Source organism: Bubalus bubalis, chromosome 8, assembly GCF_019923935.1.
Source record: "Bubalus bubalis isolate 160015118507 breed Murrah chromosome 8, NDDB_SH_1, whole genome shotgun sequence".
Taxonomy (NCBI): Eukaryota; Metazoa; Chordata; class Mammalia; order Artiodactyla; family Bovidae; genus Bubalus; species Bubalus bubalis.
In genome coordinates, this window is record NC_059164.1 from 22,808,656 (window position 1) to 22,834,538 (window position 25,883).

Consider the following 25,883-nt stretch of genomic DNA (forward strand, 5'->3'; position numbering starts at 1 on the left):
GGACCATCCTTTTAAATTTGTATAGAGAAGGAAAAAAAATATCACTAGTTTGTTTCCTCCTGCCAGTTGAGAGAGAGAAAAATGTCTGACACTTGCAGGCTATTTCCTCCTTTGGAGACCCCTGGCCTTCCTGCCTGTTACCCTCTCAATAGCTTTCCTTCCAAGGAACAAGTGTCTTTTAATTTCATGGCTGCAATCACCATCTGCAGTGATTCTGGAGCCCAAAAAAATAAAGTCTCTCACTGTTTCCATTGTTTCCCCATTTATTTGCATGAAGTGGTGGGACCAGATGCCCTGATCTTAGTTTTCTGAATGCTGAGTTTTAGGCCAACTTTTTCACTCTCCTCTTTCACTTTCATCAAGAGGCTCTTTAGTTCTTCTTCACTTTCTGCCATAAGGGTGGTGTTGGGGTACACTAAAATTCTCAGAAATATAGAAACTAACCCAAATTTTTTTCAAGTTCATATGATCTGGGGTAATCTTCCATAAATAAAAGCTAGTTGAAATTTGTTGGCTTAATTAAAATAGCATATCTTCAGAGCTACAAGCACTTCCCAGGTGGTTCACTGGTAAAGAATCTGCCTGCCAGTGTAGAAGTCATGGGTTCCATCCTTGACTCAGAAGATCCCCTGGGGGAGGAAATGGCAACCCATTCCAGTATTCTCGCCAGGATAATCCCACAGACAGAGAAGCCTGGTTGGCTACAGTCCACGGGGTTGCAAAGAGTCAGACATGACTGAGCATGGTACAATTCAGAATTATAAGTATTTCATACAATGCAGACATACAACTTTAATTCTGCCTGGGTTTACTAGTCAAATAAATTCATATTATATCTTTTACAAAATTTGTCAGCAAGAAAATTAGCTTGAGATAATGGCTGAGTTTGTCCAATGTCTCATGGGTTTTCATGAATAATCCAAACAAAATTGTTAGAAGCAAGTGACTTATTGTAGATAGATATAAGTAGGATAAGAGTTTTTAGGTAAACCTTTTGCAATAATTATGTTTTAGGGTGTGTGTGGGTGGGTGTGGGTGCGTATGTGTGTGTGCTCAGTCACTCAGTCATGTCTGACTCTTTGCAACCCCATGGACTGTAACCTGCCAGGCTCCTCTCTCCATAAAATTTTCCAGGCAAGAATACTGGAATAGGTTGCCATTTCCTCTTCCAGTGGATCTTCCAGACTCGGGAACTGAACCCATGTCACTTGCATCTCCTGCATTGGCAGGCAGATTTTTTTTATCACTGAACCACCTGGGAAGCCCCATGTTTTAGGGTGAAAGTGCAAAAGTATTAGTCTCTCAGTCGTGTCCGACTCTTTGTGACCCCATGGACTGTAGCCCACCACGCCCCTCTGTTCGTGGAATTCTCTGGGCAAGAATACTGGAGTGGGTAGCCATTCCCTTCTCCAGGGAATCTTCTCAGCTGAGGGACAGAACCCAGGTTTCTTGCATTGTAGGCAGATTCTTTTCTGAGCCACCATGGAAGCCCCCATGTTTTATGGTATATATACTTAAAAATAGCTTCATAATATTTTTGATAAGTTTAAAGTTCAGTCTTGCCAACTTAAATAAATGTTGGAAATTTACTGAATTCCCAACAAAGAAATCAAAATTTTAATAATAATGTATACATCCTATATAGGCTTCCCATGTGGCACAAAGGTAAAAATTTGCCCTCCAATTCAGAAGATGCAAGAGACACAGGTTTGATACCTGGGTCCAAAAGATCTCCTGGAGGAGGAAATGGCAACCCACTTCAGTATTCTTACCTGGAAAATTCCAGGGACAGAGGAGACTGGTGGGCTACAGTCCATGGCATTGCAAAGAGTTGGACACGACTGAGTGACTGAGCATAGCACATATCCTATATATGTGAGAGAAACCCAGGAAAACTTAAAATACCCATTTTGAGTGTCCAAAATGGCCATAGCCACCACCTTAAATACCATTTCAAGCAAAAGACAAAAGAAAGATGTTGACCTAGGAAAGATCATTTAGGGGAGGTGATAGGGAAATTAAGTGGAAATAGTCTTGTTTAGGCTTTAGAGACAAGAAAGCAGAGCAGGCCTCTGACCTTGCTTCTGACCTGCCTGGACACTGTGCTGACTATGTATCTGCCAGTAGGTGCACAGAGTGTTACCAGTAAGATGAGCAGGAATATAGATAAAATATGGAGCAAGTCTTGGAATTCTTGAGTCCCTGGAGGAGGTCTAGCCAACCGTGCATAGGGCTTAACAAAAGCCTATAACTTGTAAGATAAATAACATTATAAAAAAGATTAACATGACATTAGACCTGCAATTTGCTCACAAGCTGATGACTATATCAGTTTTTGGTCTGGGACTATAAGTGGGAACCCTCAAAACTGCAATTCTGAAGTCTCACCTGTTGGGTGCACACACCACCTGGGTGAAAGTGTTAGTCACTCAGTCGTGTCCAACTCTTTGTGACCCCATGGACTGCTCCTCACCAGGCTCCTCTGTCCATGAAATGCCAAAGAGGTATATTGGGGGATGGCAAATTCTGTTCCCCTTCATAGTGAAAGAATAATGAGGGACTACATAAAGGGACAAGGGAGCTTATGAAAGGATCAGCATAAACTACTAAACGACAGATGGAACTACTAGAGCGTTCTACAACTGTTCTTCCAAGCACAAAATCACAAATTTAAGACTTTGAAGTTCTGATTTTGATGGCTTATTTGTAGATTTTTCTTTCATCTCAGAAATCATGTATCTCTAAAACTATAATATTTTTCAACTCAATATTTTAAGTATAGTTGAATGATGTAATCTATTTGCAGCTAAATTCACTGAAAATTTAAACTAATTTATATATTTTTATTGTGTGAGATGAAATTCATATTTTATGGTGAAACATGAAAAATTTAAACATATAAAAAACTTTTCTCTGCCCTTTATCCTCCAATTTCCCTCCAATTGTGCATTGTATATCTACATTATGCATTGAACAAACCTCCCCATTGGCAGAAATACCTGCTCCACCATAAAGTACAATATTCTCCTAACAACCAACAAGACAACTCCTTAAAAGATACATTCCTTCTTGATCTTGTAAGGGGTCAGGATGACCCAACACTTTGTACTTGCAGATCTACCTTGTGTAAACTCAATAATACATCATTGAATGGGCAGCCCTCTGTTTCAAAAAACTGATATAACTGTGCTTTGACTTCTAAAGGGTAGAACAGGTCTCAGAGCTTTCTGATTTGCTGCTCCCAGGTTGTATGCTCAGTTTAGGCCAGACAAAATTTTCCATTTCTTTCTTAGATCAACTGATTTTTTTTTTTTCATGGACAATTGTGAACAATTCATTTGATAATTAAATTTATATCTACTTATGTCATTTCAACTCCAGTACTTTGGCCACCTCATGCGAAGAGTTGACTCATTGGAAAAGACTCTGATACTGGGAGGGATTGGGGGCAGGAGGAGAAGGGGATGACAGAGGATGAGATGGCTGGATGGCATCACTGACTCGATGGACGTGAGTCTGAGTGAACTCCAGGAGGTGGTGATGGACAGGGAGGCCTGGTGTGCTGCGATTCACGGGGTCGCAAAGAGTCAGACACGACTGAGTAACTGAACTGATGTCATTTCAGACAAGTTATGAGCCTAATATTTCTTTGTACATTAAAAGAAAACAAAGAAGGAAAAAATCTTTTCAAAAACTATAATTGAGGAAGCAGTGTGACCTCAGTGCAAACTAAAGTTAAATTAGGAAGGACAAAGAAATGACTAAATTAATGGATAGAATATTGAAATATGTAGATAAGAAGCAACATTTAATTTTTAATTGATTAACATTTCTTATATCCTCAATAACAACTTTTGATTCCTAAACCAGCAGATTTTTAAAGCAGTTTCTTAAAAACATTATGTTTGTATATACTGAATATAGGATATTTTTGTCAAATTAGAAATTAGCTTTTGGATGTAACACAAATGATACTCCAATAAAAATTACCTTAAAAAAGAAATTAGTCTTTAGAGGAAAACACATAACTATTATAGTATCTTACTAAAGGTAAAAATATCACAAGGACATAGAAAGCTTTATAGTTTAGTTAATTTCAACTGAGAGAATGCAAAGAGTTGATAGTACTTAACAATATCAGAGATAAATTTTTAAATTTATGATTATTTTCTTACCTGAGAGAAAAATAAGCAATATTTAAAATCAATTACCTTCAAACAAACAACTCTTAGAAAAATAAATTATCAGTGAAGAAAGAAGTGAAACTAAAGGTATTACATTTTTTCCTCTTTCTCTATATTTTACAGATTACCTGAAAAGAAATACATGGCTTTTAAAAATAATTTTAATTCATTTCATTGTTCTCACTCCCCAGTCTATATTAGCATAACCTGTAACCCTATTAACTTTTCTTTTAGATATGTTATGTTTTTCACGTCATTTATTTTCTCCCTAAATAAACAGCAATTAATAAATGAGGCAAAATTCCATGTCAGAGAATAAAATAATTTTGTTTTTTCCAATGAGGATACTAATTTTTCCTAGGATGATAACTTTCTCTCTCAGAATTATGATTAAAAAATGGTATTTGAGGGAATAAAATAGGAATGAAATAGAATGAAGATAGAATACAGCCTGAGATGAAAAGAGGGCGAGAGATGGATCAAATTCAATTACTTAGGAGAGGAAAATTAGTAGCAAAATATTTTCATTACTGATTAGAATTCAGAATGCTACATTATATAGCTAAAAAATATATTAACATATTTGAAAGTTTCTTCATTATCCTAGATTTGGAGAAGTTTGTGTATACGGTTTGATGTATCACAACCAAGTTAGGTTATTCTGGAGATCAGAGGCACATTAAGTTTATTTACACCTACCATTTATTTAAATCACTGAATTGATGGTTTGATTAGTCTTTGTTATTTGAGATCACATTACAAAGTTATATAAAGCAACACTTAAGGGTCTATTTTTATTGATTGTAAAATAATAATTTTAGATGTTTCAATTCTCATGATAAAGGAGCCATTTCATATGGATTAGTCCAAACAGAAACAGCTTGCTTGATGGACATATAAATTGGAGCCAAACTAAGAAAATTATGTACCAGGTGAGCAGAACTATTACAAAGCATTCACTCAGCTATTGTTCTGCAAGTTTTCTAGGTGGGGGGAAATACATGGCACCCTACAGGCTTGAACTGAAGATCTCCTTTCTAGAGCCAGGTATCTTTTAGATGTACTAGGCTGGAAATGGCAACCCACTCCAGTATTCTTGCCTGGAGAATCCTAGGGACGGGGGAGCCTGGTGGGCTGCCGTCTAGGGGGTCACACAGAGTTGGACACGACTGAAGCGACTTAGCAGTGTCTGACTCTGTGCGACCCCATAGATAGCAGCCCACCAGGCTCCCCCATCCCTGGGATTCTCCAAGCAAGAACACTGGAGTGGGTTGCCATTTCCTTCTCTGATGCATGAAAGTGAAAAGTGAAAGTGAAGTCGTGTCTGACTCTTAGCGACCCCATGGATTGCAGCCCACCTGGCTCCTCTATCCATGGAATTTTCCAGGCAAGAGTACTGGAGTGGGGTGCCATTGCCTTCTCCGTATATAGTCACTGCTGCTGCTGCTGCTAAGTCGCTTCAATCGTGTCCGACTCTGTGCGACCCCAGAGACGGCAGCCCACCAGGCTCTGATATCCCTGGGATTCTCCAGGCAAGAACACTGGAATGGGTTGCCATTTCAGGCTGTTCATTGGCTACCGCCTTACAAGGCATTACCCCAACTCTACAAAAATACTTTTCAAAACATTCACAATTTAAACAAGCGATCCAGGCTACTTCTCCTTTCCCTAAAATCAACTCTCTATTCAAAAGAAAAGGATAACTGAATTTCTACCCATTAAAACAAAAACATAACTGAATTCTTACCTCTACATCCTAGCAACAAAGGATAGACTATGAGGTAGAGTGCAGAAGGAACACAAACACAGAGCTATCCTGGGCTTCCTGGCCGATTCATTTCATTTTTGTCAATTGCATTAACCCTCCAATTGCAAACTTCCCTTTGCCCACTTACTAGATTATACCTTCAGCATTTCTTGTTACTGCTGCTGCCTGAGGCAGCCTATTTGATTTTGCCCACACTGCTCAGGGGCTTGCAAAGAGCAGTAATGTTAAACTTGCAATAAAAAGGAGCCAAGCCTTTAAATGCTTCCTCAAATAACTTGGCAGACCCCATCATGCTTCTTCCTACTAAAGTCCAGAAATAGATTCTGCCGGGGGGAAATATAGCTTCTTCATCGAAGTTTCTGTCCATAATCACTCATTTTTTTCATGAAACTCTTACTGTTTTCAAAGTGACTCCAACTCCCTGCCCATTGGAACTATCTTCAGGCTGCCTTAAATGGTGTATTTTTACACCTTTTCCAACACTTGGAAAACGATTCATTTCACAGCCCAGCAGCCTTCAAGAAATATCATACTTTATATTTTGTCTTCTTGGTCATAGCAAATATGCGTGTCCTTTATGAATAATTTGAACTCCTTCATTCATTTTTCTCCTTCCTATTCTCATTTCTGCTGGAGAGCAATTTTGTTTGTTTATACTTTGTTTTAAACTAATGATCAAACAAAGGATAACAGTATAGCATGGTGATTAAATGCATGGATTCAAGGCACAGTCCACCTGATTTGAACCATGTCTCTCTATACTTTAATACCTCTATGACCATAGGCAAATTATTTAATTTCTCCAGACTTTAATTTCCTCATCTGTAAAATAGAGATAATCATAATAATTGCTGGCCTCATAGAGTTGCTAAGGGGATTAAATATGTCAGTATAGTTAAAGCACAGGTACTTCGAAGAATATGACCAAAATGAACTCATGCTAAACTGTTTGTAAGTATTAGACAGTACATTATATTTGCCATCCAAGATGTGTTCTGAGTAATAATAAATATCAGCATGCAAACATTTGGCTTACTTTAAAAGCACACCACTCTGAATACTCTAAAATAGACCCAAGGTCTGCAATGAGCTATCTTTTGCCCTCATGGGATGAAGCTATGAATAATAGCTGATCATAACTACCTAGGACACCAAAATAGTGGTCTTGCCAGCTTTGATCCAGTGGGACTCAGGCAGGAGGGAGCCAAGACATTGCAAAGAGCTATGGAAAAAAAAGAGAGAGAGAGAGACAGAAGAAGGAAAACAGGAGAAGAAAAGGCAGAACAGATGAACAAATGTTTCTTCTCATTTTTTGTATTCTAGGTTATGTTTTGGACCAGATATTCATGGTGTTACATTCTTTGTGAAACATGGATAGCACCTGAACACCCTTTGAATTTCGTATGGAGTAATAGCATGGGACTAGTTGGAGAAGGCATTGCCCAGGACTTCTGACCTTCGGAATGGTTACACTTACAGCCAAGTATACAATGCTACTGCTGCTGCTGCTAAGTCGCTTCAGTCGTGTCCGACTCTGTGCGACCCCATAGATGGCAGCCCACCAGGCTCCACCGCCCCAGGATTCTCCAGGCAAGAACACTGGAGTGGGTTGCCATTTCCTTCCCCAACGCATGAAAGTGAAAAGTGAAAGTGAAATCGCTCAGTTGTGTCTGACTCTTTGCTACCCCATGGACTGCAGCCTACCAGGCTCCTCCGTCCATGGGATTTTCCAGGCAAGAGTACTGGAGTGGGTTGCTACTGCATACAATAGACAGTTTCAGAAACTTCCATTGTGGTCTTTTACTTGACAGTAGAGTCATAGAGCATTTTAAGAGAAAAGGCACTGGCAACATTGAGATATCTTGGACTCTGAAGTGAACCTGAAGGAGAAATATAAGCTTTGAGAATAATGTCTCCACTCAAAAGTTACGAAAAAGCTATATTGTGCGTGTGTGCGTGTGTGTGTATGTGGAGGAAAAACTAGAGAAAGTGGCAGTATCTCTGCATACTGAGTTCTATACTATTAGTGGTTTCAAAAGCAAATTTTTATTAGAGAAGGAAATGTCCAGATACCTATGCTAAGTTCTTGATCACCTGGGCAATGGAAGATAAACTAAATGCAATTCTGTGATACACTAGAACGTTTTTACAAAATAATCTGGATAGGAGGGCTAAGAAAAAGAAAGCCAGTTACGATTCAAACAAGACCTGGGAGGAGCAGTTATATGGCCCAGTGTCATGCTCTGCCAGCCATCCATCTCTCATAGATGTCTGGGTATCTCTGTGGTTGTTATTAATTCAAAGGAATCAAGAAAAGTCAGAGGTTATGGTGAATCAGAAAAAAAAAATAGTTGATAAAGCAAGGGTCATATCAACTTATAAGATACAGACAATCGAAAGCTGAGATGTTAGTAGACACTTTAGGTGGCTGAAATGAGAACTTCCCATCTTCACCTTATGAAGTGAGGTGACACAGTGGGCAAGCTACAGGATTCACTTCAAAAAAAATCATCCCACCTACTACTGAGGAAGACATTCTGGAGAAATGCATAGTACAGGCTGGTAACTATGTTTCAAGTGGACTCTTCCCTAGAGCTGGACAAAAATGCCATACTATTGCATCTGACTGCACTTCTGTAATGGTGTCCTGCTGGAGCTCCTGACTTGCAAGACCCTGAGAAAAGTGTAACGATTCCAAGGTGTCTGCACTAACAGAGGAAGAATTCTGGACAGAATCTCAGGGGACTATTATTATTTAGTTCACCTCTGGGCATTACTGTTCACATTTCCCTAGAAAGAATATGGGCATATCTCTATGGTCTAAATGTAAAAAAAATCTGTGCACCTGGGTTGACTACACTGAGAAGGCTCTGAAGTTGCCAGAGGAGAACAAGGCTTCAGAAAAATGGTACGTGTGGACTCAGCACCTTAAGTAGACTAATGCTGCTACCGAAGGTCAATTTCAACTTCTTTTAGGTACTGACCTATTCTTTACCTCTCACAGGAAAGACTGAGTGGTAATCTTCACCTGTTCTCCTTACATGCCTTTGTGCCAACTTGTATGGTCAGTTAGAAGTCAAAATATCATCAGAACAAATCCACATGTCTCAGCCTATAGACTGCAGTGGAAAGGAGCCAACAGAAAGTAGAAACTTTTTGATATCGAAAGTTTTCAGATACCAAAGGACCTGCAAGAAGTAGATGAAAGGGAACCTACAAAGTAGGAGAAAGAGTGCTTTCATTTTATATGGAATACGGACTCAGGAATACTGAAGCAACGTATAATTATAGGAGACATGGAATTTTACCCGTGATCCATTTACAAATGTCTGTTTCTCCAAGATGGAGCCTTTGAAGGATTACATTAAGTAACTCTTAAGTTAACGGTGTTGTTTTTCATTTTTCAATTCTATGTTTTTTAGATGAGACTTGGAGATAATGTAGTATAAGGAAAATGAGCAGAGAATTCAATATAATGCTGATGGCAGCCAATAGTGGAAGAAGGAGGAAGAGTTCTGCAAGGCTCTTTTGCCAGAAAGCAGCTTGGGAGATGGCAGAAATCATCATGAAATGGACGTGTACCACGTAACAATGCCTCGTGAAAGGCCCGTGAAAGTAGTTACTGCTGCTTCAGAAATACTTCCCAGAGACACTGAGAGAAACACGTGATGTATTTGACACCCAAGAAGAGAAAAGAGGCTGGATATCATGACGGTGCAAATTTTCTGGTCCCAAAGACTCCAAAATGTTTAAGATGTCTAATTTTCTTTAAAATTCTGCCATTCGTGAAGTGAATTTATGACGGGAGTGGAAAGGAAAATATGCCCTCCCAGAAAGGTTGATATTTTAAAGTAATTCTGGCTCATAAGCTTAAAAATGTTTACAATATTTTCCTATCATAAACAGTTTATTTGATATTGGTAACAGGATATATCAGTAATCACATCAAATTATATCCCACCAATAATCAGAATATAACCTCTGTTCTGTGCTTTCCTTGGGATTCCTTTCATTACAGGCTACCTCCTTGAATACATAACTAAAGCATATCTTTGATGAGTAAATTTCTAGATAAAGATCCTCATTTGAAAGAATTAAAAAATTACCACTACCAACTTCTGATACCTATAGGGAAACTGTAAATGAGAAAGATTTGGCAGAATTTTGTAAACATCTGGGGGATGCTCATGTTCAAGCTGAAGTTATGGCTACCAGCATTTTACTCTTTTCCTGATTTATTTATTTACTTTTTAAGATGAGAGTTTTGACTTCCCACTGTCTTCAGTTTGGGGGCATGTTTCAAGGGACAGTGGATTATCCTAATTTAACAATAAATTAGGATATCCTAATTTAACAATAAATTAGGATATCCTAATTTATCCTAAGTCTTAAAAAGATCTAGAAGTCATTTATCATTTGCGAGCTGTAGAAGCTCAAATGAGCTTCCCTGGTGGCTCAGCTGGTAAAGAACCTGCAATGGGGGAGACCTGGGTTCGATCCCTGGGTTGGGAAGATCCCCTGGAGAAGGGAATGGGTACCCACTCCAGTATTCTGGCCTGGAGAATTCCGTGGACTATATAGTCCATGGAGTTGCAAAGAATCGGACATAACTGAGCAACTTTCACTTTCACTTTGAGAACTCCTTGCAATTGCATGAATGTTGAGGGTCCTGCCTCATATCATCAGTACTTTTGGAGCAGAACGTGTTACTATTTGAGCTTCTGAAAGTCAAAGTCGCTCAGTTCGACTCTTTGAGACCCCATGGACCATTCAGTCCATGGAATACTCAAGGCCAGAATACTGGAGTGGGTAGCTGTTGCCTTTTACAGGGGATCTTCCCAATCCAGGGATCAAACCCAGGTTTCTCCCATTGCAGGCGGATTCTTTACCAGCTGAGCCACCAGGGAAGGGGCAACATATTCAACAAAAGGGGAGAATTTGCCTGGAGTGGAGCTTTTGGTCTCCCTCTCCCAAATCCTTCCTTTCTGTGTTCATTCTATAACAAAGCAATGAAAAATAAATTAATGATTGCTACTTGCCAGAAAAAGGTGTGTGTGTCTGTGTAACTGTATTTTAAAAGACTGACTTTTAAAAAATAAAATGTAAGAATTATGCCTATTTTTCACAGTAGGCTCTAAAATAGCTTTAACTAACTGTATTTCCCTCATCCTCTCTGGATGAATATAGAAAAGTAGGTGACTCTCCTATCTTGAAAAATAGGGTGTAAATAGGATGTACCTGAAAATCTAGTGTTAGGGTGCAGGGAAAGAAGAGGAATCAGAGACCAAGACAAGGAGACATCTGGGCACAAATCTGAAGTTGTCTTTAAATGAACTGAAAGGCAATCTGATGGGAAAGTTTTCAACAATTTGTGGGAAAAGGAGTATGTCAAGGCTGTATATTGTCACCCTGCTTATTTAACTTTTATGCAGAGTACATCATGAGAAACGCTAGACTGGAAGAAACACAAGCTGGAATCAAGATTGCCGGGAGAAATATCAATAACCTCAGATATGCAGATGACACCACCCTTATGGCAGAAAGTGAAGACGAACTCAAAAGTATCTAGATGAAAGTTAAAGTGGAGAGTGAACAAGTTGGCTTAAAGCTCAACATTCAGAAAATGAAGATCATGGCATCTGGTCCCATTACTTCATGGAAAATAGGTGGATAAACTGTGGAAACAGTGTCAGACTTTATTTGGGGGGGGCTCCAAAATCACTGCAGATGGTGACTGCAGCCATGAAATTAAAAGACGCTTACTCCTCAGAAGGAAAGTTATGACCAACCTAGATAGCATTATTAAAAAGCAGAGACATTACTTTGCCAACAAAGGCCCGTCTAGTCAAGGCTATCGTTTTTCCTGTGGTCATGTATGGATGTGAGAGTTGGATTGTGAAGAAGGCTGAGTGCCGAAGAATTGATGCTTTTGAACTGTGGTGTTGGAGAAGACTTGAGAGTCCCTTGGACTGCAAGGAGATCCAACCAGTCCATTCTGAAGGAGATCAGCCCTGGGATTTCTTTGGAAGGAATGATGCTAAAGCTGAAACTCCAGTACTTTGGCCACCTCATGCGAAGAGTTGACTCATTGGAAAAGACTCTGATGCTGGGAGGGATTGGGGGCAGGAGGAGAAGGGGACGACAGAGGATGAGATGGCTGGATGGCATCACTGACTCAATGGACGTGAGTCTGAGTGAACTCTGGGAGTTGGTGATGGACAGGGAGGCTCGGCGTGCTGTGATTCATGGGGTCACTAAGAGTCAGACACAACTGAGCGACTGAACTGAACTGAACTGAATGGATTATGGTGGTAAAGACTATCACAAGTTTATATTCATTGGGAAACAATTCTCAATGTTTCTTTCATGTTTCTGTCGGTTTTGCAAGTATAGGCACAGACTAATTTTTTCCCAAAACTATCATTTCAAGGATGCTTTTGGAGAGGAAAACCATGAGAGACACAGATTGTGACCCCATTTTGGGCAAAAAGGCATATTTGTTTACTGTCTGTTATAAAATATTCAGGTTCCCTAAACTTGGGAGTTCCCCTTACTCAACTCACGGCTTGTAAAAAGGTCACCTGGCCCTTTTCCTATTTCCCTGTGGAAACTAAAGTAGGGGAGCCAATAAAAACACAAGAAACATCATGTTTTCTGTGACATGATTAATAAACTCCTCTTTCTCTGACCCAGGAGTCTTGCATCTTCTTCTAGCATCATGAAGCCTCAGCAAGGTAACTTCTAAGACTATAAGTAGGGTAAGATCTCAGACCCACTATAGTCTTGCCAATGTTCTTCCTTATAAAATACATTTTGGGAGTATGCAAAAATAATCCTTGTACCTGATGATGCCTAGGCAAGGCTCTGAAAGAGGCAACAGGATTTGAAGATAAATTATGGAAAATTAGGCCACAAGAAACAGGATGTATTTCTCACATAATCTCACAGAAACAAACTGTACAATTCAATAAATAATAAAATTATAAATGTGTATTTGGGAGAAACAGAGATACTGAACTACAAAAAGGAAAAGAAATAGCAGAACGATAACTCAGAACATTCTAATGATAGTAACAATAAAAACAATAATTAATTTACATATGGTAGTTTGCCATTTACAAAGCATTTCCACACATATTATTTTATTTGAGACTTACAACATTCTTGTGAGTGGGCTTTTTATTTTCTTAATTACACAGTAGAGAAAATTAAACTTTAGAAAGGTTATATAACTTGATAATGACCAAAACTAATACATTAAGAAAATAAACAGTAGAGAAGGACTTAAGAAAACTGAATAAAACCAAAACATAATTCTAAATTTGTCCATAAGCTCAAAATCTTTCATCACCAAGTGTTTCTCTTTATATGCTTCCCAACTTGTTTCCTATAAACATGTCTTTCTTTCCTACGTGAAAGAACAAAATCCCTCTTTTTATTTGATTAACTTTGAGTCTTCCTCTTTTTTCTCATGGCTAAGATTCTATAAAGAGCTTGTATATATTCTGCCTCTCTTCCACTCAATATCTTTAATTTCTCCCAATGATTATATGTTGATAGGCAATGTTTTATTAATGCCACTTACAGATTTGTATTATATGACTGGTGCTGAATTCTTTAGTATTGTCTTCATACACATGTCTGTGTACACACATACCTGCTATGACACAAATATATACATACACCAACACACATTTCCAACTCTTCCTTACTTCCCCAACTTTCTTTCATGCCTCAACACGTGCTCTGATATCTATTTGGAGTTTCTCTGCTTTTTGAAAAACTCTATTCAATACTTTCAATTAAAATTCCTCTCCCTTTTCAACACCTATCCATGTGAAGAGTTAAAAGCTCTCAAAGAGTCTTGCTAGATTTTGGTTCAAGATGGTGACACAGGAAGCTCCTGAACTCACTTCCTCTACAGCTACATGGAATAATTCCCTAAGTAAGAACTCTGTGAATGAGGAGGATGTGAATGACCCCTACGTATAGGGCAAACAAGAAAAAATCCACATCAAAATAGGTAGTAAAGGCTGAGGTACAATTCTGCCATGAGCCCCAGCCCCACTGTGGTGATCCACAACCAGGAGGGAACTCATAACTACCAGCTTTTCCTTGATGAGCCAGGGGTCTGAACACCGCATATGGTGCCCCAGCTTTGAATCCTTTCACTTGAGAGAGGAGCCTCCAAAACATCTATCTGTGAAAGCCAATGGGGCTTGTGTCTAGAAGGCCCACAAGGCTTTTGGGAACTGAGAAAATGTTCATTACAGCCCAAGCAGACTTACTGTGGCTAAGGCCCCAGGTCCAGTGCAGAGGCAGCAGATTAAACATGTAATGCTCAGATTTCAAAATGAAACTATATTATGTATTGTTTATCAGACATCTGTATGTACATAGATGAAGATATAGGTATATTAATGTAATCAATACCACTGAGAGATCATGGAGTGATGCAGTATTTTAAATGAGTAAAATGATTTCTTCCAGGAGAAAATATGCAACATTTTGTGTAGGAAAGAAGTCCAGTCTTTTCATTAAAAAGGACTATTTTCTTAGCTTAAAAGCTGTGGCCTGAGGAGCAAGCATCTAATTTAATACCCATTGGAGAAGGCAATGGTAACCCACTCCAGTACTCTTGCCTGGAAAATCTCATGGGCAGAGGAGCCTGGTAGGCTGCAGACCATGGGGTCACAAAGAGTAGGACACGACTGAGCAACTTCACTTTCACTTTTCACTTTCATGCATTGGAGAAGGAAATGGCAACCCACTCCAGTGTTCTTGCCTGGAGAATCCCAGGGATGGCGGAGCCTGGTGGGCTGCCGTCTATGGGGTAGCACAGAGTCGGACACGACTGAAGCGACTTAGCAGCAGCAGCAGCAGGGGCTGACTGTAATACTCTCCAGAGACAGGAGGCTGGCAGGCACCATCTTTGATCTCTCTCTCTTTACCTGCCTTGCTCCAGGTGGCCTGATATTCCAGAAAGGAGTTTGCACACAGGTCTGGTACCCCAGCTTTTGCAGCTGTGCCCAGAGGATATACCCCCGAATTATCTGGCTCTCCTGGCCAGCAGGGTTTACGTTCCAAAGTCTCACAAGTCTATAACAGAATATCAGATATAACAGAATATCAGTCTGACCCACAGGGCACAGTGCAGAAGCTATGGACTGAAACACCCATTTGCTCAAAGAAAGACGCTTATTTCAGGTACCAACAGGGGTGCTCTACATCACTTATCATTAAGGAAATGCCACATGAAATCACAATGAGATAACACTTCACACCTCTTAAAATGGCCATCATCAAAAAGAGGTAAGAAGTATCAGCAAGGATGTGCACAAGAACCTTGTACACTGTTGATGGAAATAAAAATTGGTGAAGCCACTATGGAAAACAGTATGGAGATTCTTCAAAAATTTAAAAATAGGACTACCGTATTTTCCAGCAATTCCACATCTGAGTATTTATCTGAAAGAAATAAAATCAATATCCTGAAGAGATCTCTGTACCTTCATTTTCATTGCAGCATTATTTGCAATAGCGAAGATATATAAACAATCTAACGGTCCAGAAACAAATGGCAAATAAAATTATGTGTGTATATATATATATATATAATTTATAATATAGCTATACATATGTTATCTATCTATTAGAAAGAAAGACATTTGTGACAACATGTGCGGTCGTTAAGGACATTATACTAAGTGAAGTAAGTCAGAAGAGAGACAAATATTGTATAATCTCACTTACATGTGGAACTCAGAATCTTACAGGAACAAAATCGTGCTTCTCCAAAGGCAAGGGGCAGGGTGTGAGTGTAATGGGTAAGTGTGTTTAAAAGGTACAAACTCCCCTTTATAAGAACAGCATAGTCACAATAGTTAACAATGCTGTATTATATATTTGTAAGTTGCTAAGAGAGTGCATCTTAAAAGTTCTCATCATAAGGAAAAAATCGTAATTGTGGTGATAGATGCTAACTAAATTTATTGTGGTCATCATTTTGCAATACATATCAAATCATTGTGTTGTATACCTAATACAATGCTATATGTCAACTGTATCTCATTTTAAAAAAACCTTGCATATATAATAGCAGGAGTTAAGTATTTTATTGCTTTATCATCATTTGCCATGGTATTTAGTCTCTCTGAATAGACTAAGTGCTTTGATTAAAAGAACCATGATATTCATTTCTGTATTATCTGAAACCAAGCATACTTCCTAAGAGTAAAAGGTACTAAATACTTCTGGCTAAATAACAAGCAGTGAGTAAAATTAAGTTCCTCTAAATAGATGGGGAAACAGTGGAAACAGTGTCAGACTTTATTTTGGGGGGCTACAAAATCACCACAGATGGTGATTGCAGCCATGAAATTAAAAGACGTTTACTCTTTGGAAGGAAAGTTATGACTAACCTAGATAGCATATTAAAAAGCAGAGACATTACTTTGCCAACAAAGGTCCATCTAGTCAGGGCTATGGTTTTTCCAGTGGCCATGTATGGATGTGAGAGTTGGACTGCGAAGAAAGCTGAGCACTGAAGAATTGATGCTTTTGAACTGTGGTGTTGGAGAAGACTCTTGAGAGTCCCTTGGACTACAAGGGAGATCCAACCAGTCCATCCTGAAGGAGATCAGTCCTGGGTGTTCATTGGAAGGACTGATATTGAAGCTGAAACTCCAATACTTTGGCCACCTCATGCGAAGAGTTGACTCATTGGAAATGACCCTGATGCTGGGAAGGATTGGGGGCAGAAAGAGAAAGGGACAACAGGATAAGATGGCTGGATGGTATCAACTACTCGATGGACATGAGTTTGGGTGGACTCCCGGAGTTGGTGATAGACAGGGAGGCCTGGCATGCTGAAGTTCATGGGGTCGCTAAGAGTCGGACACGACTGAGTGACTGAACTGAATTATACATACTTGTATTAGTGCATGTGCATGTGTGTGTGTATGTGCACGCGAGTGCGTATGTGTGTGGGGGGCACGTCCTGCTAAAATGTAGATGGCAGCATCTATGGAAATTTCTAGAAAATAACAACCTTTAATTTACAACTCAGTTAAGGATGAAGTGCATTATTTAACCTGCATGAATTTTTGTGATAACGTTTGTTACAATTCATCATACTAATATTAGTAATAACAACAAGACTAATTATTTATAAGTGGGGAGTACTAGCCTCATTTTATAAGGTGAAGAAACAGAACCTTAAAGAGATTGCAATGACTTTCTTAAAGTTCCATAGGAAATACTTGTGAGTTACTGTTCACATTTGTAGTTTTCACCAAATATTTCTCTCTTTCCCAATGCTATACAGACAGAAGGAATGCACTTCTGTACTCCCTTCAAGTTAGATGTGATCATGTGGATTGCTTGGGCCAAAGAAACGTAAGCAATGACGTTATCAGGATGAAGTCTTAAGAGTCAGCCCCCAATGTACAAAGTCTATTTCTCTCTGTCACAGCACGTGCCAATTTTTAAAGCTGATGACTACTCCATCTGACTGGGACTTGATTAAGGACAATGTGAAATTAAACCATTTGCTGATTCAGATTTGGAAATGTAAATAGGAGCAAGAAATAAGCTTCTGTTTTGTTAAGCCACTGAGATTTTGTTAATTTTTCCAATCATAGCCCAATTCAGTCCACTCTGATCAAAATATTTCTCAGAAATCCTAACTTCAATATTAAAGTTTGTTTGACCATAAGTCTTAAATTATGGCTTTGGGGCATTTTTGAAAAGTTGAAAAAAAATAGATGTTAAAAGTCATTGAAAACGATGTTTTTTCAGGATACTGAAATAATGGAAACTCAGACATTCATAGTTATTACTTTCTTTTACTACTACAAGATTCAGGTATTGAAAAACTTAAGCTACATGGACCCAGAGAAGCCACCAACAGGAAATTCGGCCTGAAGCAGTACAACAAATAGGAACCAAAGCCAGAGATGAGGCGAAAGAGATTATGCAGCCAACATACATTCCAGAAATAAAATCTGGGTCAGAGCCAGGAACTGCTGAGTTAACCAATGTGAATAAGAAGAAACAGGGTCGGAAATGAAAGACATGGATTATCTAAAATAGAGTCACATGTTCCAACTGCAGACAAGTGTCAGGGCAAAGTCAAGACAGTCTGCGTGAGTAGTAGAAGTGATTTTCATAGGAAATCACCTCCATCACCACCATTAGGATTCCCAACAAAAGAGTAATTGATTGAGTACTGAGCACGTCACAGGCCTCTTCACACTGAATCCTTATTGCAATCCTAGGGCATGGTGAGGAAAACAAGGTGCGCATCACAGCACTTGAACTCAAACCCAGTTTAACCTAACAAGATGTTATGTGCTCTTAGCCACTATGCTAATTGACTCTGAGCCATTTGTTCTTCTGTCTGGGCAAAGAGAGTAATTAACATTAAGTGGCTTGGCCTCCCAAAACAGAGCCAATGTAACAAAGAGTCTAGGACAAACTGTAAGAGAGCTAATCCCACTGAGATGAATTAGAGGGCTAATATGTGATCTAAATTTGTTTACCAATAAGCTGAATATGCACAGGGGAGGTCTAGTCTCTCCCTCCACCTCCTTAAACCTTCAGGTATGGATCAAGCCCAAAAGATATCTCAAAGATACAGATCATCATGCTGGAGCGTGGGGTTTCTTGGGAGAGGAAAGCTACTTAAGACAGCAAAGGACTCTGACAATTTTTTTATTATTATTACAATTGTGTGCTGATTGTATTCTCCTCTCTTTTCCCTCCCATGTTTTTCATAAGTCAGAGTAAGGGAGGTTCCAGAAATAGGAGAAAGATGTGTGGGCGGGATGAAGAAAAATGACTCCACTTAAGACAGGGCATCATGGAAGTCCACACAGGATCCAGTGCAATGAAGCAGAATAAGAGAGCAGAAAGGTACTTTTGGGGGCAAAAGCCACAGGCACAGTTAGAAGCTCTGTCCCGTATACCAAAGCCCTTTGAGAGTTGGTTGTGGCTGTTGGAGATAAGAGGACCTGATGAATCCTGGATTCCAGGTTCTCCTACTTGTGACACATGATTAACAGCCTTTTAAATAACAAAGTGATATTTGTAAGAAATATTAAATGAATTATTACTGTTTTGATCTTTGCCATCACTTATTGTGCCACAGCAATGGGCCAAGTAATCTTCCTAAGAGATCATCTGCCTTCTTTAAGGCTTACTGTATTAAAAGAATCAATACTTGTATTTAGGATACTAAAAATCTATTATTGATGATGATGGCTACTGTCTCATTAAATCCTACAACACTGTGAGGTGGAATTCCACTTTTCCAGGTGAGTAAGCTGAGCCTCAGATAGTATATATAACCTCCTTAAGGCCCTAGGGCTAATAAGTTGAAGATAGAACAGGGGTTCAATGCTGTCAAATATTAGTTTGCCTGCAAAGCCTGTGTTCTTTCCACAAAGTCATACTGCACGCCTCTCTCCAATGGAAGAAATTGTACACTACATCCAAATATTAGGCACACTGGTCCTTATTGAAAAGAACAAGTTCATCATATAATTTTGCAACTCTCTACAATGCCAGCTGCTATAAACAATATGAAATTTATGAAGTTCGGAAGTGTTCTCACTGTAATAACACGGTATTTCTCAAAAATAATTTACATGCTCTATAACACTCTTTATAAATAGCAAATAAAAAGCTAATCCTAAGTGACAATATGTGGGCAGATAATGAATCACTTGGAAATACTGTGTAGATTTTACATAGAAAATATTTTCGTCCATGAAAAGATTTGGAATTTCTTAACCCTTTGCTATGTCTTGAAACCACAGCACGAAGCACTGACAAACTAATAATCTGGTAAGCTCAATTCTCTACACGGCAGGAGTGAGAGCTCTTCATCTTACAACAACAGTTTGGATGACTTTTTATAAAGAGTGGGAAAGAAAATTATACTCCTCTCCCACATATCAATGGAAATGCTTCCCATGGAGTGACTCAGTCTGAAAACCTAAACAGGAGCATGCGCTCAGCATGCTGTAGGCAGCCACAGCGGGCTTCGCATTAGCTGCCTTGAGCATTTGTGGGGACAACACACATCTGAGGCTGCCAACAGCACCAGAAGCTTCTACCTTGTGAGAAAAATTTGGTCCTGGAGCAGAAAAAAGACATTGGTTCTACATGCTCCAAAATGTGGCACTTTTTAACTCGATCATCAACAATATGTTCAAACAGCCAACAAAACAGTCCCTCCTTCTCTATTAAAATAATGATTGTAAACAGCTACATTACTTGCAACTCACAAGGCACTGTTCTCATTACTTGACATATATTAACTCATTCAATTTAATACTCACAACATTTGACATATTTATTATTTTTCCCATTTTAGAAGTATGAAAATTGGGACACAGAGATGTTATATAACTTTTGAAAGTCAGACAAAGTACAATGTACTTTGCTATACTATGATGGGACCAGGACTTGAACACAAACTGATGTGCTAGCTGCCTAACCAGGAATGCTATGCCAATATCATTTAATTTTTCCCCAATTAATTATGAGGAAAGCCTAGAAGTTGAAACATGTATAGTTGCAGGGTATAATGGACTAAAATTTGTGTCTCCCCAAATGCATAACATATGTTGGAATCCTATTTTGCAATATGAGTTGGGAGGGTGGTGGTTAGGAGGTAAATGGGCTTCCCTGATGGCTCAGCCGTAAAGAATCTGCCTGCTCTGCAGGAGACGCAGGAAACCCCAGTACAATCCCTTAGTCAGGAAGTTCCCCTGGAGGAGGAAATGACAATTTCTCCTGAGGTCCTGAAGCTAGAACTCTGATTAGAGCCTTTATAAGAATCCCAGGAGAACTTTCTGCCCCTCTTGCTCTTTCAACCATGTGAGAATACAAGAAGCTGACAGTTTGCAGCTCAAAAGAAGACCTTTATCAGAATCCATGCAGGCACCCTGATCTCAGAATTCCAACCTCCAGAACTATGAGAAATAACTTTCTATTCTTTATAAGCTACCCAGTCTGTGGTATTTCATTTTAGCAGCTTAAACAAAGTAAGACACGATATATTATGGCAATTGTGGAGAGAACTCAAGGTCAGATAACTTGAGGAAAAGATCTATATGGTATTATAGGACTAACACTGAGTGATTTGGTTTTGTCGGGGTAAGAGTTCCATGAATTCAATTCATCTCAACCAAGAAACTGACAACCACACCTTCATTCCCCAAAAGCATATAAAACACTTATTTGAAATATATCACATATAACCTTCAGTTCAGATCAGTTCAGTCGCTCAGTCGTGTCCGACTCTTTGCGACCCCATGAATCGCAGCTCACCAGGCTTCCCTGTCCATCACCAACTCCTGGAGTTCACTCAGACTCATGTCCATCGAGTCAGTGATGCCATCCAGCCATCTCATCCTCTGTCGTCCCCTTCTCCTCCTGCCCCCAATCCCTCCCAGCATCAGGGTCTTTTCCAATGAGTCAACTCTTCACATGAGGTGGCCAAAGTATTGGAATTTCAGCTTCAGCATCAGTCCTTCCAATGAACATCCAGGACTGATTTCCCTTAGAATGGACTGGTTGGATCTCCTTGCAGTCTAAGGGACTTTCAAGAGTCTTCGCCAACACCACAGTTCAAAAGCATCAATTCTTCGGCACTCAGCTTTCTTCACAGTCCAACTCTCACATCCATACATGACCACTGGAAAAACCATAGCCTTGACTAGATGGACCTTTGTTGGCAAAGTAATGTCTCTGCTTTTGAATATGCTATCTAGGTTGGTCATGACTTTCCTTCCAAGGAGTAAGTGTCTTTTAATTTCATGGCTGAAGTCACCATCTGCAGTGCTTTTGGAGCCCAAAAAAATAAAGTCTGACACTGTTTCCACTGTTTCCCCATGTATTTCCCATGAAGTGATGACTTTGGCATGCTACAAATATAGACTTAAGTTAATAACTTTTAAAAATTGAGTCATTAAATATATACAAACAACTTCTTATTGAAAGTCACAAAACAATTAAAATCAAGAAAGTAATTAAAATCTAATACAGCGTTTTGCTAATAGACTATGGAAGAATGTCACTTTGCCAACATTGCATCGCAACATGAAAAATCTGATCCTTAAAGGCTGCAAATAAACTGATGACATGTACTGAATAGCATGGAGAATATATCCCTTTTATAATCTTCAGGCTAATAAGTTTGTTTCCAGTTATGTTTTGACAATGGCAATTTATTACACAAAGATACGTCCTAATTGTAATGGTCTTTGTGTTTTAATTATATAGGAAACTTCAAGGATTAAATCTAGCACTTTTCATTGCTGTCGAGGTTATTTAAAAAAGAGAAGAAGTTTAATGATCATGGAATCAGCACTATTTATTTCCTTTACAGTTAACTTGTCTTCTTAAAAAATCTGTTTTAATAATGTTCTTATACTCACTGTGTCATTGCTCACTATTTTATTGAATGCCCATTAGTCTTTGTCTCAATAGGTTACAACTTTTATATTTGACAATTTTTATTATACCTATCATAGGTATTTCTGTAAATTCATTACAAAATGAAGTATTTTAATGATGTAATTAAATGTACTCCCATAGTCCTTAGCCAATAAAATAAAAGTAGTAGTCAATAATATATTTAATACTTTAGAATTAAATTCTACTTATCTGTTCAAATGCAATTTTAATATTTGAGCAAATGTTATTCTAAATAATAAATAGCTGATGTGGCAATAATTTATCTATTTTATATTAGTGCCTCCATAGGTATGCTTCCTATAGGTACCTGAGCACTGGAAAATATATTTTAAAAGTCCAGCTAAGTTCAATATAACCTAAACAAAACCATTATGTTTATTTTACTTGGGGAATTATGTCATCAAACTCCCCTATGTTTCCAATCAAATTTTTAGAGCTGAAATCTGCTTCTCTCTCTCTCAAGTCTCATATTTTATTATTGCCTAAATTCTCTTCCATTAGTTTTAATGATATAATACTAAATCTATGTTTTTATTATCATCTTTCTCCATTCAAATTTTTAGTTTTTTGCAGCAGCTCACTGCCATAATTTCAGTCTGCTTCAAATACTATTCTCATATTTGCAAATTCAGATTCTTTGGCTATAGTGCTGTTCATAACAACCAACCCTTAGCATCCTACAAATACTTTTCACTGTCTAGCTCAAGTTGGGTATTGTGTATTTTAATTCCATCTCAGTTTTACAGCCTTAATTCACTCACTTCTTTAATTTGTGGTGTAGCTAAATGTGACTCATCTCAACTTTCTCAAATATATGCTAAATTTTTCTTTTAAAATATATCATTTTTCTGCATGTACCTTGTCTTTTTTTTTTAATTCATTTCAAATTCCTCTTTCATGAAGATTTCACTTTCTCTCTATCTCAAGTGGCACACTGTAACCCTACAGATACTTAAACTTTGCTTGTAGCCCTTAGATTATATTTTATCTAGATCTAGAGTCATTTATCCATCAGTTCCTAGCCTTCATTAAACTGTAAATTCCAAAAATGCATATCTGCATTTCCCACCATGCCAAGCAGAATACTCTCCATAAAGATGTTGAGAAATATTTACAGTAAAGAGCATATAAAAATTAGAAAACATAGGTAAACCAATTTTTCAGTTTCAGTTCAGTCACTCAGTCGTGTCCGACTCTTTGCGACCCCATGGATTGCAGCACGCCAGGCCTCCCTGTCCATCACCAGCTCCCGGAGTTCACTCAAACTCATGTCCATCAAGTCAGTGATGCCATCCAGTCAACTTCAAAACTACTGAGTATAAACATGCTGACAAGAATTCAGCCATTCTGGACTAAACTGTCCTCATGAGATAAGTAGATGAACCATGCTTTCAGGGGCTCCAAACAGTTTTTGAAGCTGGGACCACATTTTGATACCAATTATTTGCCCTCCTCCCCCTGATTTGGTAGTTGCTGTTGGTTTTGTTTTGTTTATTTTTAATCATTATTGATGGCAAAAGCTCACAGGTTCTTATAGGAATTTGCATCTTCCTTGCAAATATCCACCAGCACTCTCAAAACCTTACCCAGAACACTTCAGCCCTCCAGTTAGAAAGACTGGAATACCTATTTATTGGCCTTTTCATATAAACAGACATTCTAAGACAGTTCCTGTCTTATAATATGTACCCCATAAATGTGAGTCTTATTATCATTCACCTATCTACTTATTATTCAAGATCCCTCATTTGAGTTTAATCATTTTTTCCACCTCTCCTTCAAAACATCATTCAATCCATTCTTGTCACTTCTCTCCTACACGCCCCAACTCTTGGCATAAGCATCTCCAGCCAGCTGCTCTACCTTCTGCCTCCTTCACTACTATGTGCTATTGGTTCTTTCTCACTGTCCATTTCTTGCATTTTCGTCACTCATAATCACCATTCTATGACATTCTCTGCTTATTTTTTCTCTACTCATCATGCTCCCAGCAACCTTTTGCTGCTTTCTATTTCTTAGTTGCTTCATTTTCTCACTGCCCCCCATATTTACAGGTGAAACTCAGTTTGTGAAATATATATATTTTCAAAAATCCATGGTAGAAACATAAATACGATCTTGCTGTTCATATGTAAAGATAACCATATTTAAAAATTGCACACTATAAAGCAAATCACCATGGCTTATCTTTGTATTAATACACACACCCAAATACCCTCTCTTTCTTTTACAATCTATTTTATTCTTTATTTTTATTTTACAACCTCTTATTATACATGTGGGATTGGCCACAATGTATCTAAGACTCCCTATTCCCAGTCTTATAGAAATGTTATGCTAACAAACAAGGGGGAAAAAAAATAATTCACTTTTCCTCTTCCTTCTGCTAATCCTTCTTCTTGGTTACAGACTCACCAATCTCTATTCTCCCAAACTGCTTTATCCTTTGCATCACACCTATTACAGCTGGAGGGTTTCCAAGCTCAGTTTTGCATCTAACAGCCAGTTCTTTTTCTTCTAGATTTAGTGATTTTCCTTTTCCTCATGCCAAACAAGTAGTTTCAAGTCCACTTACTCACAAACACAAAAGACCTTTATCCTGATGCTGAACAGGACCCATAATCTGTTTTTGTAGGTATATAACATGTCATTTAAAATAAATACCAAGTAAAATCATATCAATATGAATACTTACACTCAGCATATTTCTGAAGCTGGGAAAATTCTGAGGGGCTGAGGTGGGCCCACTTTTCCTGGTTTGTCATGGTGGTGGTCAGGAGATCTCTTACATACCAGGTGAGGAATTCTTTATTCCGATTTTGGCAGAATTTAGGCTTCAAAGTTTCCACATGGCATGTTTCATTATAAAATATGTCATGCTTTCAAACTATGCAATCTGTCAACATGAGACCACTGTGGGTATGAGTTTGTAGTTTCAATAAGATATTAAATCACTGTAGAAAGAAAAACATAAAGATTGAAAGATTAGCATTTTTAAATGAAGAAAAAAACTGACAAGTTATAGAATGCTAAAGATTTTTAATTCCTAAATAATATATTTCACAGTTATTCTATTTTGCATGATAATATTTCATTGCTCACTCTTTAATGGCATTTTATATACATTTTCTAATGCCACATCATAGAAGAAATATGATTAAAAATACAAAGTGTGAAGAAAATTCTATAAGGTCTAGTTTCATACAAGTAGTTTTTTTTATGTTGTTCAGCTTTATAAACTCCATATTCCAAGAGCAAAGAAAGGTGCCACTTTTACCAATCTGAACTTTCAGTTTTTTAAATATCTAAATGAATGTTATGTTTAAAACAATTTTTTTTTAAATACTTTATTTATTTATCTGGCTGCATCGGGTTGTAGTTGCAGCATGCAGGATCTTTTTTTCGTTTGTTTTAGCTGCAGCACATGGGATCTTACTTCCCCA

General features: G+C 38.3%; 1 protein-coding gene across 7 annotated transcripts in view; it reads right to left on the reverse strand.

The window, feature by feature from the left end:
• DGKB (diacylglycerol kinase beta) overlaps positions 1-25,883 on the reverse strand; it is an 885,919-nt gene that overhangs the window by 783,958 nt on the left and 76,078 nt on the right. For all 7 annotated transcript variants that reach the window (XM_044946500.2, XM_025290923.3, XM_025290920.3 and 4 more), the window contains exon 2: positions 25,136-25,394. In XM_044946500.2, coding sequence (XP_044802435.1) covers positions 25,136-25,205 — 70 coding nt within the window. In that variant the 5' untranslated portion in view covers positions 25,206-25,394. The remainder of the gene's footprint in view (positions 1-25,135; positions 25,395-25,883) is intronic.